Genomic DNA, 18,316 nt, shown 5'->3' on the forward strand with positions numbered 1-18,316 from the left:
ATTTGATTTAGTTTGCTTTTTATTTTATATTTTTCAGTATCACTGATGTATCGACCTAAATATTAATTTATAAATATTAGATTAGCAATTAATCATAAAAATAGATTTAGTGTTATAGAAAAATAAAGATATAAAAAATCATGATAAAAGAAAGAATATACTCCACATAATAATAATTATTATTCAAAATATAAATAATCTAAAATTTACAATCCGAATTAATAAATTTTAAGGTAAAATTAGAATTAACCTAAAAAAAAAAATTAAAAATACTTTTTTTTTATTTCTATTAAAAAGAATAATAAAAAAATTTAGCTTTGTTTATTTAATTTTTCATTTGATGAAAAAAATTGCTTCTTTGCTTTATGTTAAAATTTATTATTAGCATATAACCAAAATAATTCTTCACGATATTTATGTTAGCTTTTCTAATAAAGGCGATTTTGATCTTAAATAGCTATCTATTATAATTTAGAATGATTATTTTTAAGGAATAATTAATGTTAAAAACTAAATGATCTTGGAGTAAAAAAATAAACCAAATATTAAAAGGAATATTATATCTTAAGATAAAAATAATATTTCACTACATATTTAAGTGGAATATTTAAATTTTATAATTAATATTCTACTATTATGAGTAATTCTCAGTTAATTCATTTTAAATTAAAAAAAAATATTTTGTAGCTTGAATATCTTTAATTCGATTTTGTTAAACATGATAACGCTCTACCTAAAAAAGAAAATACAGCTAATATTCTTCAAATTATTTTACATTATAAAGATAAAATTTAACTACTCATAAAAAATATTTTTTAATTTTATTTTAAAGTTAAATTTCTTAAATAATTCACTTTATTAAATAAATATTTTATAATTTTCACAAAAGTATTAGATTTATTTTTATAGAAACAATTATTTTTAAAAATGGAACAAAAATTAATTAATATTAGTAGTTATTTATATGATATCAGAAAAAAGATATGATGCAGATCAAAATTAAAAATGTATAAAATAAAAATAATAAATATCTTACTTTTATACTTTAAAAAAAGATTAACTGAATTTTTTTACTGAAAATTAAAATTAAAAATTTAATGAATACATTGTGATACGTTAATTAAATCTGTTAAAAATAATTAAACAATTATGTTTAACATATCTGAGTAAAATTTTTAAAAAGTTATTAGATTGATATACTTATTTTAGTTTGACAAATTATTAATTAGCTGGTAATAATATATTTAAGCGATCTTATAAGGAGGAAGAGGAAATAAATAAAAAGAGCACGTTAAAAATATTTGATAAATTTTAAATAAATATAATAATCATTGATTTTTTCATAAAATATTTTCTAATTGAATTTAATTGTAAAAAAATAAAATTTTTGAAAGTTTAGTGGATTTCTTAGTTGCTTTTTCTTTTTATTTTCATTAATAATAATAATAATAATATAAATGAATAAATTGCTTTTATATAATTGAATTAATATTAAAAATTATATTTGTTGGTTGGTCGATGCAAGAATATAATCATTTAAAACTTTTGTTTGGTCTTAGTTACAAGTTAATTCATTTAAATGCATGTAAGTTTTTGTTAAAGCTTATTATAGCATATTATTCTTTAGCATTTTACTGTATATTAATTTTTTGTATGATATTTTGATTTAAAAAAACAAAGTAGAGTTAAGTAATTAAAAGCATATGAATTGCTAAGAACTTAGCTTTAATAGTTTAATCACTTCTAGAAGTGATAATAAAATGATATTTCTTATGAATTAAAAACCTTGTTTAGGAGAGGAGTAAGATAATGTTGAGGAAGATGAGTTTGCTGGGAATAGTCTTCATTTTTAAGACCAAAGCGCTCGTAGCCATAATTAAATATTTGAAAATGATTAGAAAGGTAACAAAAAAGTAGACTTTTCTTTCAATCAGGAATTACTAAAAAGCTAGTTAAATATTGATAATAAATTATAATTAACTCTACTCACTAGCATAAAAGAAGAAGAACCAATAAAGGATGAACCCACAAATTTAGCACAAAAATAATAAAGCTCTATTTTAGATGAATAATCATAAAGTCTCACACCAAAATTAATAGATAGTTATAGAACGCAATAAAGTGGAATGAATTCCAATCAAATATTTCAGAATCTATTGAAATTTTAATACGAACACATTGTAGATTATGAAAATGTTGAGATGAAGCAGAAGAATCTTTAAAAAAAATAAAAAATACACAATTAAACACTCTCTAAGCAGCTATGGAGATATAAATTTTTTAAAATTCTTCTACTTGTAAACAAATTTTTATTTAACATGAAAAAATCCTTAGTTTATACAAGACCTTACATGCTTCAGAAGCAGCATACTTAGGCTTTGAATGATAAAGCTGCTTTCAACATTGTTCAGAACAGATCACTTAAAAAGGAATATAGTACACCCACAAAAAGATCCAACTTTGTTAAAAAAATTCATAAAATGTTCCTCAAATTTAAGAAATAGATGAAATGCTTTTATAAACCAATTGTTAACTGTTTATTAAAATTCTAGTATTGTGTTTCCACGATAAAAGTCTTTGAGCCATTCCATCCCCTATTAATTTTCTGGGACTTTATAATAATCATTCATATTATTCTTAATTTAATGAGTATACCTTACGAAATATCATTTTCTTTCACAAATTCTCCTTACTTTAACCTCTCAAACTATGTTATTATAATAAGTGACTTTTTTATATAACTGAACACCAGCTTTTATTACAAAGGTAAAACTGAAATTAAATAACATCATCATAATCTAGTAAAAAAATTCGTTTGTTTTAATTTGGTAAAATAAAATTTATGAGTAAATAAATCTATTATAATTTCTTCGATTTGAAATCTAATTAGTTTTAAGATCAAATCAATGCAATTTAATAAAAATAAATTAAACTATGAACTTTATTTCTACTAAAAAAATAAAGATAAAATTTTTTATTAAACATAATTAATTTAAAAAATTGAAAAAGAAGAATAATTTTAGAATTAATGTAAATTAAACATTTTTATTTATAAATAGGAGAAATACAAAAAGGAAGATGGTAGATTCTAAAGAATTACTTAAAGGAATAAATATACGTAGAATTGATATCATTGATTTGCCTATATTGGAAAAATCCTTTTAATTTTTAAATATTTAGGATAGCTTATCTAATAAAAATCAAACATTTATCAAGGCTTTCAGATAAAATAAGAGAGTATTTTTAAATTGATGATAAATATGCTTAATTCACTAATCTTACACTTTTGCTAATACAAATCTTATATTTGATGCATGTTTTTGCATGTATGTGGTATAAAATAGGAGTTTACGTAGATAGAGACTTATAAGAGAAATCATGGATATAAAATTTTAAGGTTAAAGAGACGAGTGAATAAGTTTATTATGTAAACTCAATTTATTTTGCAATAGTTACAATTATAACAATTGGTTATGGAGATATAACTCCAATTCATTATTTAGAAAAACTGTTTATAGTCTTCATGGCATTTCTTTCCTGTGTAAATTTTGGTTATGCCTTGAATTAGATAGGAGCTTTGATATAAGAAATAAACCAAAGAAAGTAACAATACAGGATTTAAACAGCAAATATTAACAAATATATGAAAGAGATGTAAGTGACAAGTTCTCTTCAAAGTTAAGCTAGAAAATATTTGGAGTACGCATTCTGTGAAAATTTTAGTAAGAATTAAACTTCAGTTTCAGTTCTTGAAAACTTGTCTTCTAATCTTAAGAATCTAATTAAAAAGGAGGTACATATGAGATACTTAAAAGAAATACCTTGTTTGAGATAAAACTTCTCAACTAAATTTCTTGAAAGAGTTTCCTTGCTGTTTAAAGAAAAAAGTTATGGCTCTGGAGAAACTATAATTGATCAATTCGAACTAAGGCAACCAACTTTACAAATAGTGATGAAAGGAAAGGTTTCTCTTGAAGTTAAATAAAAATATTCTCAAACTGATAATAAATTCTAAAAGCTAAAAAAATATTAATACTTTGGTTAGTATGAATTTTTTACTCAAAATCTTTAAAGTTTGCATTCAGTTAACTCAATAGGGTAATTTTTATTAGACATTATTTGAAAATCAATCCAACAACTTCTAATACGAATGAATGATGATATTTTATTTTTATTTTTAGAATAAATAAATTATCAATTCATATATAATAAGATATAAATTCAATTTTAAAAAAAATTATTTCGATCAACCAGAAAAAATTTTTTAATTTAATTAAACTAAAAAATAATAAATAAATTTGAAAACATAATTTATTTAGTGCATATATTCATTCATTCAATCATTTATTCCTTTTCAATCATTTTATATTTAAAAAATTAAAAAAAATATTTTTAGAAATGTTAAATTTTAAATATTTAATAAAGAATTTCAACTTTACTCTATTTAGAACTTGATGATTTTCTACAATTGCTTGATGAGTTTCCTGATGATAAAGAAGTTTATTATTCTCTAAAAGATTAATTAAATTTATATTAAATGTATGGTGTAATCAGCTAGTAATGCATTTCTTGCAGAACCTAAGGTCATTTAATAAACAGATGCAGATTTATTTCATATCAGCCTAATTAACTTAAAGTTATAAGTAAATATGTTTAAGAAGAAGATAAATTGATAAAAGAAATTTAGAGGAAATAATAGAAGAAACATAACACTTTACAGAGACTAAATGAAAATAAATAAATTGTAGAGGAAATCTAAAAAAATAGCAGTTTTGACGAGGAATCATTTTTGTAAGATGAGTATGAAAACACTGATAACGTTTAAAGTTCTGAGTAAAGTAGAAGTAGAACAATCTCATTTGTTGATTAAAAACAACAAAGATAATCATAAGCTTAGGTCTTGGTTTCTTAATTAAGTTAAAATAATAAAAGCCAATCTTAGGGATAGGCACTAGCATCACAGCAAAGCATAAATAGTAGCCCTATTTAAAAAAATGATATCAATAGAAGCATCAAAAATTCTGATACAGATGATAAATAATTAAATTCACCAAGAAATACTGATAGTTAATTAGATATTAGTATTGATAGGAAATCTACTCAGCAGAATGATTAAATTTTGGAAAGTAAATTAATAATTTAAAACTAAGAAAATAAGACAGAAAGGTCTCGATTAAGCATTCTTTAAAGGCCTTCAATACTAAGGATTTTTTAAATGACTCAGCAGTAGTCTAAAAATCTAAATAGTGTAGATTCATAAATATATTAAGAAAATTAAAATTAAACGAGACCTACTTTTTTGAAGACAAATTCGAGTCAAACTTTGACTTTATAAAATAATTTACCATAAGAAATAATATAATATGCTTAAAATTTTTATCTCAACTAAAACTAAGAGTAAGATAAATATTTTCAAAGGTTGTAATAATATAATTTCATTTAATCTGAAGGTTCTTCATCCTTATGCATAGAATCTGCAAAATCGTATAAAATTTATTTTCCACATAATAACATAGAAAATCTCAAAGTGAATAGAAAATTTGTTTTACGGAATGTGCAAAGAAAAAACAAATATTAAAAATCTTTAAAAGCAAATAATTTTACTGAAAACAAAAACACATCCTAATTCTAGAAATATAAAATTAAAGCATGAAGTTAAATTATTCATTCAATATTTGAGATAGTTTTATTTTATAACATTGTAAGCAAAATGCCATTTAAAAATCTTACTATAAATTATCAATATTTTTTTTAAAAGTGTTTTATTTATAAATAAAATTTTATTGAATTTAATGCAATTTCTCAAAAAAGACACCTAGCTGCAAGGCCTAATAAAATTCAATTTTGATCAAAATTAGAAATTTAATAAATATAAAATAAAATTAATTTTAAAATTTGAATCAGATTTATTTTATATTAAATTAATTAAATAAACTAAGATCTAAGATATTTTATAAATTATTTAACTTTATTTAAGCTAACCAATTAGTATTCTCCTATATTTAAGTGAGACAAATATTAGAAACCCTCTTTCTTCCACATTTAAAATAATTTCATTTATCATCAATTCTTATAAATAAAAAATTAGTTTATATTTCCTAAATGCATTCAAGAAAATTTTTGTTTAATTTGTTAAAGCTTTGTAATATGAAACCTTTTAAAATCTTTGTTATTAACTTCCTTTCATACTTACTTTATTGCTAGTTAATTATTATTATATTATATACAAAATACTTACTAATTTTTCATTAATAATTTTTAGAATAAAAAATATATTTATTGTTTTATGTTTTTCATAAAAATTTAAGTACTTTAGTTATGTGAAAAAATAAATAAATTAGCTTTTAAAGCGAATTTTTTAACTTATTAATATTTTTCTTGTTAAAAATTATAAAATGAATTTTTATTTTTTTTTAATTTGTTTGTATCATAGTTGAATTTAATAAAGAAGTTAAAATAGATTTATTTCTTTTTCTTGAATTTCAAATATAATAAGCTTATAATATTTTTATAACATTAAATCTTCTTTTCGATTATAACTATAATTCAATTAAGAAGTAAGCCAAAAATATATTTTTTTTCTAAACCTTGAGTGAAATAATTTATTGATTTAACTTTTAAACTATAAATTATACATAGGAGGAGGCTTTTTATATGATATCAACTATATAATATATTATAAAATTACTACTAATAAGTAATTAAAACTCATAATTTTATATTATTTAAATATCAATAATAATAAATAATTGGAAAACAACTCATATGCAAAAAAATTATATGAAACAAAAATTTGTGTGAACATAAAGCAAGCTTTAATTAATTAATTTAATTTACAAAATTTACATGCAAAAATGTAATTTAATTCTGTTAAATACTGAGAAACTCTTACTATTAGAAGAACTTTTGAAACATTTTATAAAATAATCATCTATCCACAAAATCCAAAATATTATTAAAAAAAATATTAATATAAAATCAATTTAAATAATTAAAAGCCTCATTTTTCTGATTAAATTAATTATATTTTTAATATAAAAGATTAAATTTAATATTTATAAAAAATACAATAAATTACTAAAAAATCAACTTTAAATTTGGAAAACCTCATCTACACTAATTTAAAGTATTAATTCGCTTGAATCAACTAATCTAAAGCAAATGTTTAAATTTTCTCAGTATTTAAAATTTGTGATGATAATAATCTTTATCTGATTAAGATTTTTAAAAGTAATTATTAATTTAAAAATCTACAAAATACAAAATGAAATTTACAAATACTAAAATTACATTTTATGGAGAGTATCGTTAATATCTCTTTATTATAGTACATAAAGATATATCTTGTAATAAAAGTATTAAATTTTTGGTTACTTATTTTAAGTTACTAGGGTTCTAGTTTAGTTTGAATGTAATATTCTTTCTATTTCTTGGTTACTAACTTTTGTGGACAGATAAATTTTAGTTATTGATTTTCTTAAAATTAATTAATTTCTTACTGATTCAATTTTTTACCACTTCTTTGCTTTTGATATTCACACAATAGAATATTTATTTATAATTCATTTAGAATTTTAAGTCATTTGATAGACTATTATTTAAATTTATTTTCTATTGAAGTATCGAATTTTTAATAGTATTTTTAAGCTAGCAAATGCAATTTAAAGGAAGGACTATTGATAAAATAATCATTATCAATAAAAAATTTATTAAAATAAAAATAAATACTAATCTATAAAATAAACAAACATAAAAAATACAGTTAAAAATGAATTAGAAATCAAATAGTTTATTTGAGGCTTTTGATATATTTGGAGCTCATATTCATATTAAATATAACAAAAAAACGGCCTTTAACACTAGGTTTGGAGGTATAATTACATTCTGCTTAAGTGGTATTCTAATTATGTATATTGTAAATATTATAAATGTCTATATTTCTCACTCATAAGTGTAAGTTATTTAAGAAATACAAAATTTGCCTAATTCCAATTAGTTCAATCTAACTGTTAACAATTTCTCCTTTATGGTTGGAATTACAGATGTCAATTTCACTCAATTTATTGATGAATCCGTTTATACTTTAACCATTAAGTAATTTACATAACAAAGAATACTTAACCAGAATACAGGAACTTATGATAAAACATAAGAATATAGATTAATTAAGCTGTAAAGATGTACAACAGAACATTTCAAAATATAGTAAACAAATGACTTCTTTTTATAATAAGATTATAATAACTTTTATTGCTTAAGTCTAGATGAACAATTACAACTTTAGGGTATATTCAATTCATAGATCTTTCAATAAATTGAAATAGAAGTTTCTTCATGTTAAGGAAATAATTGTGCAGATCCTTAATATATTTCTAGCAAATTAAATAATTGTTATTTATAAATATATTTTGTTGATAAAAATGTGGTCACAACTGATCTTAAAAACCCTTTTCATCCTATTGGTAGATCAGTATTTTACATAGCTGGAAAGGATTTTTCGAAAACAATAAACTTATATTTTGCTTAGAATTAAATGTCTTCTGATAAGGGAATAGTATTTGAAGACATTAAAACAAAAGTAGAACTAACTTACAGCATTGATAGAGAATAAGTAGTGTAAAAATATGGAAACAGATTGTTTTTGCTTTAAATTTCGCTTGATCCTAATAGAGAAATATTGTACTCAAGAAAATATTTAACTTTTTCTCAAGTCCTTTCATAAATTGGAGGAATTTACAATATTCTATTTGCGCTAGGTTGCTTTATATGTAGGCCATATTCTTAATTGTAATATAAACGTAGTTTAATAAACTAATTATTCGGTTTCTAGTATTCTCTACCTGAAGAGTAATCAGATTAAATTGGAAATAACAAAGAAAAAATATTAAAAGAGTAAAATTTGGATTAGAATACTGATTTAAATAATTATAATGTTGGAGGTAATTAAACATAACTCCAATAAAAGCGAATTAATTTAGATATTGATAGCTAAAATTGTAGCAATAATTAAATATTATATAGTAAAAACACTTAATCACAGAAAAACTAAAATTTGAATGTGATTTTAAAATAGCAAAAAGAAAGTACAAATAAAGATGAAAAAAACCTCAAAAAATTCTTTGAATAAACTTTTGAAGAAATGAAAACCAAATCATTTGATTATTTAAAGTATTATCTGGGCTTTATAATTTGTAAGAAGGCTAAAAGTTCCTATGCAATTGAATATGGAATGTAAAAGTTGTACAAACATATCGATATAGTTTAAATTATAAATAAATTAATAGAGTTTGAGAAACTCAAAAGACTTCTTCTAAATGAAAATTAATTAAAATTATTTGATTATATCCCTAAACCGATTATCAAAGTAAATAAATTGACAGGTTAGATAATAACTTAGAATAATTCAAAAGATAGTATTGATATTTTTTTTGAAGTCAATAGATCTCAAATTTAGAAAGCAGAGGATGCTTAAGAGGCATATAATAACATTTTTAATTCTGATTAAAAAAAATAATAGCTCGATGAAAAATTAATAAGTTTACTTCATCCTAAATTGATTGAGCTTTTTAAATAGTAATAGTTTGATAAATAAAAAAAAATAGAAAATAGAAAATATTTAATGAAGTAAAGAAACTCAAAGTTAAATATTTAAAGTCCAATAAAGTAAGCTTCTTATTTTTTAGAGCGAAACATATATCAGCAATATTTGATGTAAGATAGCTAAAATTATTTGACAGAGTAATAGATTTAGATCTAAAGTCCTTTGTAATTATCAAAATCAAATAATTAAGTATTTGTATTAAAAAGTTCTTCAGAAATAAAATCTTAAATATCAGTTTAAGAAGAGATGCAAGAAGAATATTAGAGTTAAAATGAAAACCAAGATGTGTTCACTAAATATAGTAAATATCTTAAACAGAAACTATGAAACTAAAGAGCCAAAATGCTGATAATTTTTAGTTTAATGTTTATCTAATTTGTATTTAAATGGAAATTATATTTTAATATAAAAAAATATTAAAAAATCATAAAATTTTAATTTATTTTTAGAAAAACCATATAATTAATAATGAAAATTTTATTAAGTAATTAATGACCTCAAAATTACTATTTAAATGAAGGAATTTTATTTAATCACCAAAAAATTTTATTCAAAATTAAATAATATAAATATTTAGCATTACATAAATAAATAATCATATCATAATTTTTATATTTCTTACATTTATTTAAATTTTTTATTGACGATTAAAAATTAAGAAAAAACCCATTTTATTTTTGGATAAATTTGGGTGGGGAAAGCATTAATTTATGCGGATTTACTGTAATTATTTTTTTTAAGATTTTCTTTTTAATTTAAATTTTGATTAGAATAAAAAACAATTAAGTGTAATATTTATTTTTCTTCCTTCCTTTTTCTTTTTTTATGAAAATAAATTTAGTTAATTTGACAAATTAATAAAAATAAAGAAAAGAAATAAAATTTATTTTTTTAAATTTAAATTTCATATTTTTTATCAAATTATGAATAAAAGACAACAAATTTATAGGTTATTTAAGAAATAACTTTTGAAATAACCGATAGAATGTTTACTGAAATATTTTCTAACAAATTATTAAAAAATGTTTAGAAAACATGTTTTAATTTTTTTGTTCTAAGAAAAAATTTATAAGATGAATATTGAAAAATAGAATTCAAATTCAATAGCCAAGCATATTATTATGAGGAATTTAGTGGATATTTTTTAATAGAAAGATTTATCAAGCTCTAGAATTTGAAACTTTTTACAAAAAATAAAACTAACAATTAAAATTTATATATAAATACTCCTTAGTTATTAACAGATTTAAATTTCATTTGTTGAATTTATTATCTGTAAATTTCATTTTCTTTTTGTCAAACAGAATTATTGATGTTATGTTTAAATTAAAATTTACTGGCCTTACTTTAAATTAATTTAAAATTTAAGCCAATATCAATTAAGTCAATTTTTTTTAATTTTTGAACAATCAATCATTTGTTTTGTGGAAATAATGAAAGTATTTAAAATTTACTTATTATTTTGCTTAAAGTACCATAGATAAGTTTCAAATGAAAGAATATAATTTATTTATTTTTGAAGTCCACACATTTTTAAGTCTATTATTTTAAATAAATATACTTAGTTTAAATCTTCGTTACTTTATAATTAAAGCAAATTTTTTGATTTTTTCAAGTCTTCTTGCAGAAATTAGCTTAAATTATTTATATTAAAATATATAAAGTAAGAAATTAAAAATAAATAAGAAAGAGATATTAGAAAATATATGAAAGTACTTTAAAATTTTTAAAATATAGATCTGTTCGGTACTCAAATAGGAATCCAGTATAATAAGAGACATAGTTTTAATACAAAGCTTGGAGGATTCATCACATTTGGTCTAAGTGCCATTCTCATTTTGTATATAGCGAATATAGTTTAAGTCTATTTTTCACATTCTTAAGTATCAGTGATTCAAGAAATCCAAAATATTCCTAACTCTAAACAGTTTAACCTAAGCGCAAATAATTTTTCCTTTATGGTTGGAGTCACTGATGTGTACTATAATTAGTTTATCGATGATTCTGTTTACACCTTGACCGTCAAGTAAAACATTCAATAAAAACTGCTAAATTAAACAACTGGAAAGTATTATACATAGTAAAAAACTAATAATCTTAAGCTTTAAAGATGTACAGAAAATCATTTTTAAATTTAATCAACTTAAGATTTCTTTTTGCAATAAGACTATACAAATTTCTTTTGCTTATCTCTAGATGAGTAATTATAGTTGTAAGGCATTTATAACTCAGAAATTTTTAAGCAAATTGAGATAGAAGTTCGTTCATGTTCAGGAAATAATTGTGCAGACCCAACCTATATTAGTAAAAAGCTAAATAATTGTTACTTTTAAGTCTATTTTATAAATAAAAATGTGAAAACAACTGATCTAAATAACCCTTTTGATCCTATAGGTAGGTCTGTATTCTATATTGCTGGAACTGGTTTTTCGAAGACAATCAATTTATATTTTGCCCAAAATATTATATCTACTGATACAGGAATAGTTATGGAAGACACTCAAGAATAAACTGATTTAACCTTTAGCTCAGATAGAGAATAAGTTGTTTCTTAAAATGGTAACAGACTGTTTTTGCTACAGATGTCTCTAGATCCAAATAAATAAATTAAGTACACTAGAAAATACTTAACCATTTCTTAAGGGTTGTCATAGATAGGTGGTATCTACAATATTTTGTTTGCTATTGGATGTTTTATATGCATGCCATATGCTTAACTATAATATAAGCGCAATCTAATGAATAAAGTGTTTGGCTTCGAGTATTCTGACTTTGAATAATAAAAACAATAAAACAAGGAAGAAGGAGAAAACAATAAGAACAATAAAGATGTTTTAGAAACGCTAGAGTAAAGAGGTATATATACTAATTATGAAAAGGATTCGATTTAAGTTGGTATAAAGGATAAGGTATAACAATTAACGGACTTAGAAGAGTAACATACAAATCAGAATGAATAAAAAACAATGTAAAATTCTGCAAGGAATAGACAAAAATCATTAAATTTCACAGAAAAATATGCCAGACTTAGTATAAATTAAAAATAGAAAGAAAATGATAAAGATTTGAAAAGATTCTTTAAATAAACATTTGAATAGTTGAGAATTAAGTCTTGTGATTACTTTGGCTACTATTTATCTTTTTTCACATGCAGAAGATAAAAGAGATCTGAAGTTATTGATTATGGATTACAAAAACTGTATAATCATCTTGACATTGTCTACATTCTCAATAAATTGATAGAGTTCGAAAAACTAAAAAAACTTTTATTAAATGAGAATCAATTGAGATTATTCGATTATATTCCTAAGCCTATCATCAAAGTAAACAAAAATACAAATCAAATAATTTAGACTGACTAGAATGATTCTAGCAATGCAGGAATATTTTACGAAGATAAAAGGACTTTGATATAAAAAGCAGAAGATGCCCAAGAAGCTTATAATAATATCATTAATTAGAGCTAGTAGAATACAGAACTCAATCAAAAGTTGATTAATCTCCTTCACCCTAAATTAATTGAATTATTTAAGTTACAATCTTTTGATAGATCTGATTTTTTAAAGGATAAATCACCTTATTCTAGATTTAAAAAAAGTTAGTTTATGATAACAAGCTACGATACTGATAGGAATTTTTTCCATTCTACTCAAAGATGTAAAAATGAATATTCGTAGGTTTTAAATACACTCTAACCTGGACGAGCTTAAATAAAAGACATTTAAACAATAACACCTTGCTAGCAAGATACTAATGATTTGAATGGTGATAACGAGTATGAAATTTACTAAATACCAGTTATAGATACCTACAGTAAGTACCTTAGAAATTAAGAAAAAATGATTTAGAATAAAAGAACATTAAATTTAAATGAAAATTAGTGAAAGCAATCACATATAAAAATCATTTAAATCTGTTAATTGTAAGCGAACATTATGTTTGAATTTTATTTTTTATTCAAATTAAATTTACTTTTTTACATTAAATATTTTAATCTTAATTAATTTAAATTATTATATATATTGTGGTCTCATTTCAAAAACAAATTAGAAATATGAAGAAATGATCTTACTATTTTACTTTTATTAAATAAACTTTTCTTTGTGAATTGTTAAAAGTGTTTAATTTTAAAAACTAATTTTAGCTCATGGTATTTTTTTATTTTAAAAAAGGAAGTATTATTATTTTTAATTTTATTCTTTTCACTATTTGTAAGTGGCTTTTTAATAAATAAATTTTAGAAAAATAAATTAAATAATTTCAAATACTTAAATTAAAAATCCTTTTTGATTAAAATTAGCTTACAATTTTTGAAAAGACAAAAATATTAAGGTTAATTTATTTTAATATTTATTTATGTATTATATTTTCAATTGCATACACCAACAGAAAATAAATAAAACAACATTAAAAATATTAAAAATTAAAAATTTATGAATGAAGAAAATATTAAGTCCTAAAAAATGATTGCTAGAGGGCACTTTTCTATTAAATATTATGAAGTAAACTAAAAATATATTTTTTTTGAAAACATATATTGAAATAATTCATTAGTTTAACTTTTAAGTTACAAGTTACAAAGAAGGAGGTATTTTATGATATTGAATAAAAAATTAATGATAAAAATAATGATTAAAAACTGATATTTATATTTTAGTAATATCAAACATAATGAATAATTGAAATAAATTACATAAATAAATTTTATTAAGCAAAAAATTTGTGTGTAACATTAAACATGCTTTAATTTAATTTAAAAAATGTACATATGCAAAAAATGTAATTTAATTCTGTTAAACACTGAGAAACTATCTAAATAAGATAAATTTTTGAAATATTTTATAAAATATAAAAATATCCTCTTAATTTAAAATATTATTCAAAAAATAAAATAAATCTAAAATAATTAAAAACTTTAAATTTTTTATTATATGAATTACTATTTTTAATGTAATAAAATGAAATTTATTATTTATAAAAATATAATAAATTATCAAATAGTATTTACACAACTTTTAATTTCGAATTCCTATCATCTTTACTGTAATCCGCATGAATCAAGTCATCTAAAACAAACATTTAAATTTCTCAGTATTTAAAAATTGCAAAAGATTTCTTTTTTTGATTAAGAAATTTAAAAGTAATTATTAATTTAGTATTCTACAAAATACAACATTAAAATTTAAAAATACTAAAATAATATGGAGAATATGGTTTATATCACTTTATTATAGTACACAAATATATATCTTGTCTTAAAACTATTAACTTTTTGATGAATAGTTTTCAGTTACTAGGGTTCTAGTTCAGTTTGATTGTCATTTTATTTCCTTTGTTTGGTTACTAATTTTTGTGGATAAATTTTAGTTATTGATTATCTTAAAATTAATTAATTTCTTACTGATTCAATTTTTTACCATTTCTTTGCTTTTGATATTCATTCAATAGAATATTTATAATTGAATAAGTATTTTAAATAATTTGATAGGCTATTGCTTAAATATCTATTTTCTATTGTTGTATCTAATATTTTAAATTATAGCATTACTTCACGAGTAAATGAAAATATTCATACTTATTTTTTTAAAATTTATGAAATAATTTAATAGTACTACCAATAAAATAATCTTTAGCAATTAAAAAAATTTATTTAAAAAGCTAATACTAATCTGTAATATAAACAAAAATAAAAATATAATTAAAAATGAATACACTGTCAAATATTTTTTTGGAGGCTTTTGATATATTTGGAGCTCAAATTCATATTAAATATAACAAAAAAACTGCTTTTAACACTGGTTTTGGAGGAATAATTACATTAAGTTTAAGTGGTATTCTAATTATGTATATTGTAAATATTATTAATGTCTTTATTTCCCACTCTTAAGTACAAGTTATTTAAGAAATACAAAATTTGCCGAATTCCAACTAATTCAATCTAACTATTAACAATTTCTCGTTTATGGTTGGAATCACAGATGTCAATTTCACTCAATTTATTGATGAATCGGTTTATACTTTAACCATTAAGTAATTTACATAACAAAAAATACTTAACCATAATACAGGGATCTATGAAAGAGCATAAGAATATAGATTAATTAAGCTGTAAAGATGTACAGCAGAGCATTTCAAAATATAATAAACAAATGACTTCTTTTTATAATAGGATTATAATAATTTTTATTGCTTAAGTTAAGACGAATAATTACAACTTTAGGGTATATACAATTCATAGATCTTTCAATAAATTGAGATAGAAGTTTCTTCATGTTAAGGAAATAATTGTGCAGATCCTTAATATATTTCTAACAAATTAAATAATTGTTATTTCTAAATATATTTTGTTGATAAAAATGTGGTCACAACTGATTTTAAAAACCCTTTTTATCCTATAGGTAGATCTGTCTTTTACTTAGCTGGAAAAGATTTTTCAAAAACAATAAACTTATATTTTGCTTAGAATTAGATTTCTTCAGATAATGGAATAGTGTTTGAAGACATTTAAACAAAAGTAGAACTAACTTATAGCACTGATAGAGAATAAGTTGTGTAAAAATATGGAAACAGATTGTTTTTACTTTAAATTTCACTTGATCCTTACAGAGAAATATTATATTCAAGAAAGTATTTAACTTTTTCTCAGGTCCTTTCATAAATTGGAGGAATTTACAACATTCTGTTTGCACTAGGTTGCTTTATATGTAGGCCATATTCTTAATTGTAATATAAACGTAATTTGATAAACAAAGTATTCGGTTTCTAGTACTCTATCCCTGAACAGTAATCATAATAAATTGAAGATAACATAGAAAAAAGACTAAAAGAGCAAACTTTAGATTAGAATATTGATTTAAACAATTATAATGTTAGAGGCAATAAAGCATAACTCCAATAAAAGCGAATTAATTTAGATATTGAGAGCTAAAATTGTAGCAATAATTAAATATTAAATAGTAAAAGCACTTAGCCACAGCAAAAGTAAAATTTGAATGTGATTTTAAAATAGCCAAAAGAGAGTACAAATAAAGATGAAAAAAACCTCAAAAAATTCTTTGAATAGACTTTTGAAGAAATGAAAATTAAAACATTTGATTATTTAAAGTATATTCTGGGCTTTGTAATATGTAAGAAGGCTAAAAGTTCCTATGCAATAGAATATGGAATGTAAAAGTTGTACAAACATATCGATATAGTTTAAATTATAAATAAATTAATCGAATTTGAGAAACTTAAAAGACTTCTTCTAAATGAAGATCAGTTAAAGTTATTTGATTATATCCCTAAACCTATTATCAAAGTAAATAAATTAACAGGTGATATAATAACTTAGAATGGTTCAAGTAACAGTATTGATATTTTTTTTGAAGATAATAGATCTCAAATGGAGAAAGCAGAGGATGCTTAAGAGGCATATAATAACATTTTTAATTCAGATTAAAAAAGATAATAGATTGATGAAAAATTAATTAGTTTAATTCATCCTAAATTGATAGAGCTTTTTAAATAGCAATAGTTTGATAAATAGAGAAAATTAGAAAATAGAAAATATCTAATCAAGTAAAGAAACTCAAAGTTAAATATTAAAAGTCCTATAAAGCAAGATTCTTATTGCTAAGAGAGAAACATATATCAACAGTATTTGATGCAAGATAGTAAAAGCTATTTTACTGAGTAATAGATTTAGATCTAAAGTCCTTTATAACTCTCTAAATCAAATAATTAAACTTTTGTTTTAAAAAATTATTCAGAAACATAATCTTAAATATAAGTTTAAGAAGAGATGCAAGAAGAATATTAGTGTTAAAATGAAAATCAAGATGTTTTCACTAAATATAGTAAATACCTTAAACAGAAACTATGATTGTAAAGAACTGATAATTTTTAGTTTAATGTTTATCTTTTTTATGTTTATATGGAAATTCTATTTTATTATCAAAAGAAAAAAAATATTAAAATATAAAATAATTTTTAAGTTTTTTTTGAAAAGCCATGATTTTAAATAGTTTATTATGCAATTGTAAAATAAGTTTTTAAGTGGTGATCTCAAATGACAACATTGACGAAAGAATTTTTCTTTATTTTAAGCAAATTTTATACAAATTTAAATTTAAAAAATCAACATTAAATGTAATAAATAATGAATTGATAATTTATAAATATATTTAAGTTCTTTAATTGATGATTAAAAATTTAGAATTTTTATAAAACTTTTTCATAATTTCTATCAGTATTTTAGAATTATTTAAAAAATTAACTGACTGTAAATATATTTACTGCCAGTTTTCATAGATAAGAATGTTTTTTATTTTAGAATACATTAAATATTAGTTTTTATTTTTATGACACATTTATAATCTTTGGATGAGTTGGGGTAGGGTTAATTTACGAGGATTGCGTTAAATATATATTTTTTAAATATTAGTCTCTTATTTTTAATTTTTATTAAAATCAAATAAGAAAGTGTATTATTTTAAGAATTAAAATTCAAAATAAATTTGGTTGAATCTAATAAATTAAGAAAAGAAATAAAATTTATTTTTTAATTTTAATTTCAATCAAAGATTATTTTTATCAAATTATGAATAAATAAAAGACAAAAATATAATTATTATTTATGAAAGAACTCTTCAAATAACTGATAGAATTTTTCTTGAAAGTTTTCTAACTAATTTATTGAAAGATTTTTAGAATTATTTGAAAAACTACTTTTGA

General features: G+C 20.9%; 4 protein-coding genes across 4 annotated transcripts; all 4 read left to right on the forward strand. All coding sequences in view use genetic code 6, as the record gives it.

Moving 5' to 3' along the window:
* Window positions 1-1,760: 1,760 nt before the first annotated feature.
* TTHERM_01013270 (cyclic nucleotide-binding domain protein) lies at window positions 1,761-5,531 on the forward strand (the record flags this gene model as incomplete). Its single annotated transcript, XM_971493.2, has 5 exons — window positions 1,761-2,801; window positions 3,060-3,118; window positions 3,181-4,098; window positions 4,426-5,126; window positions 5,419-5,531. The coding sequence occupies 5 exons, from the start codon at window positions 1,761-1,763 to the stop codon at window positions 5,529-5,531; spliced, it is 2,832 nt and encodes a 943-aa protein (XP_976586.2).
* Window positions 5,532-7,768: 2,237 nt separating this feature from the next.
* Window positions 7,769-9,928, forward strand: TTHERM_001013279 (transmembrane protein, putative; the record flags this gene model as incomplete). The annotated part of the gene is made up of 1 exon (XM_012795259.1): window positions 7,769-9,928. The coding sequence occupies one exon, from the start codon at window positions 7,769-7,771 to the stop codon at window positions 9,926-9,928; it is 2,160 nt and encodes a 719-aa protein (XP_012650713.1).
* Window positions 9,929-11,307: 1,379 nt separating this feature from the next.
* TTHERM_01013280 (transmembrane protein, putative) lies at window positions 11,308-13,485 on the forward strand (the record flags this gene model as incomplete). Its single annotated transcript, XM_971494.2, has 1 exon — window positions 11,308-13,485. The coding sequence occupies one exon, from the start codon at window positions 11,308-11,310 to the stop codon at window positions 13,483-13,485; it is 2,178 nt and encodes a 725-aa protein (XP_976587.2).
* A 1,820-nt stretch (window positions 13,486-15,305) lies between these two features.
* Window positions 15,306-17,465, forward strand: TTHERM_01013290 (transmembrane protein, putative; the record flags this gene model as incomplete). The annotated part of the gene is made up of 1 exon (XM_971495.2): window positions 15,306-17,465. The coding sequence occupies one exon, from the start codon at window positions 15,306-15,308 to the stop codon at window positions 17,463-17,465; it is 2,160 nt and encodes a 719-aa protein (XP_976588.2).
* Window positions 17,466-18,316: the final 851 nt, after the last annotated feature.

The sequence above is a fragment of the Tetrahymena thermophila genome, assembly GCF_000189635.1.
Source record: "Tetrahymena thermophila SB210 genomic scaffold scf_8254824, whole genome shotgun sequence".
In the NCBI taxonomy this organism is placed as follows: Eukaryota; Ciliophora; class Oligohymenophorea; order Hymenostomatida; family Tetrahymenidae; genus Tetrahymena; species Tetrahymena thermophila.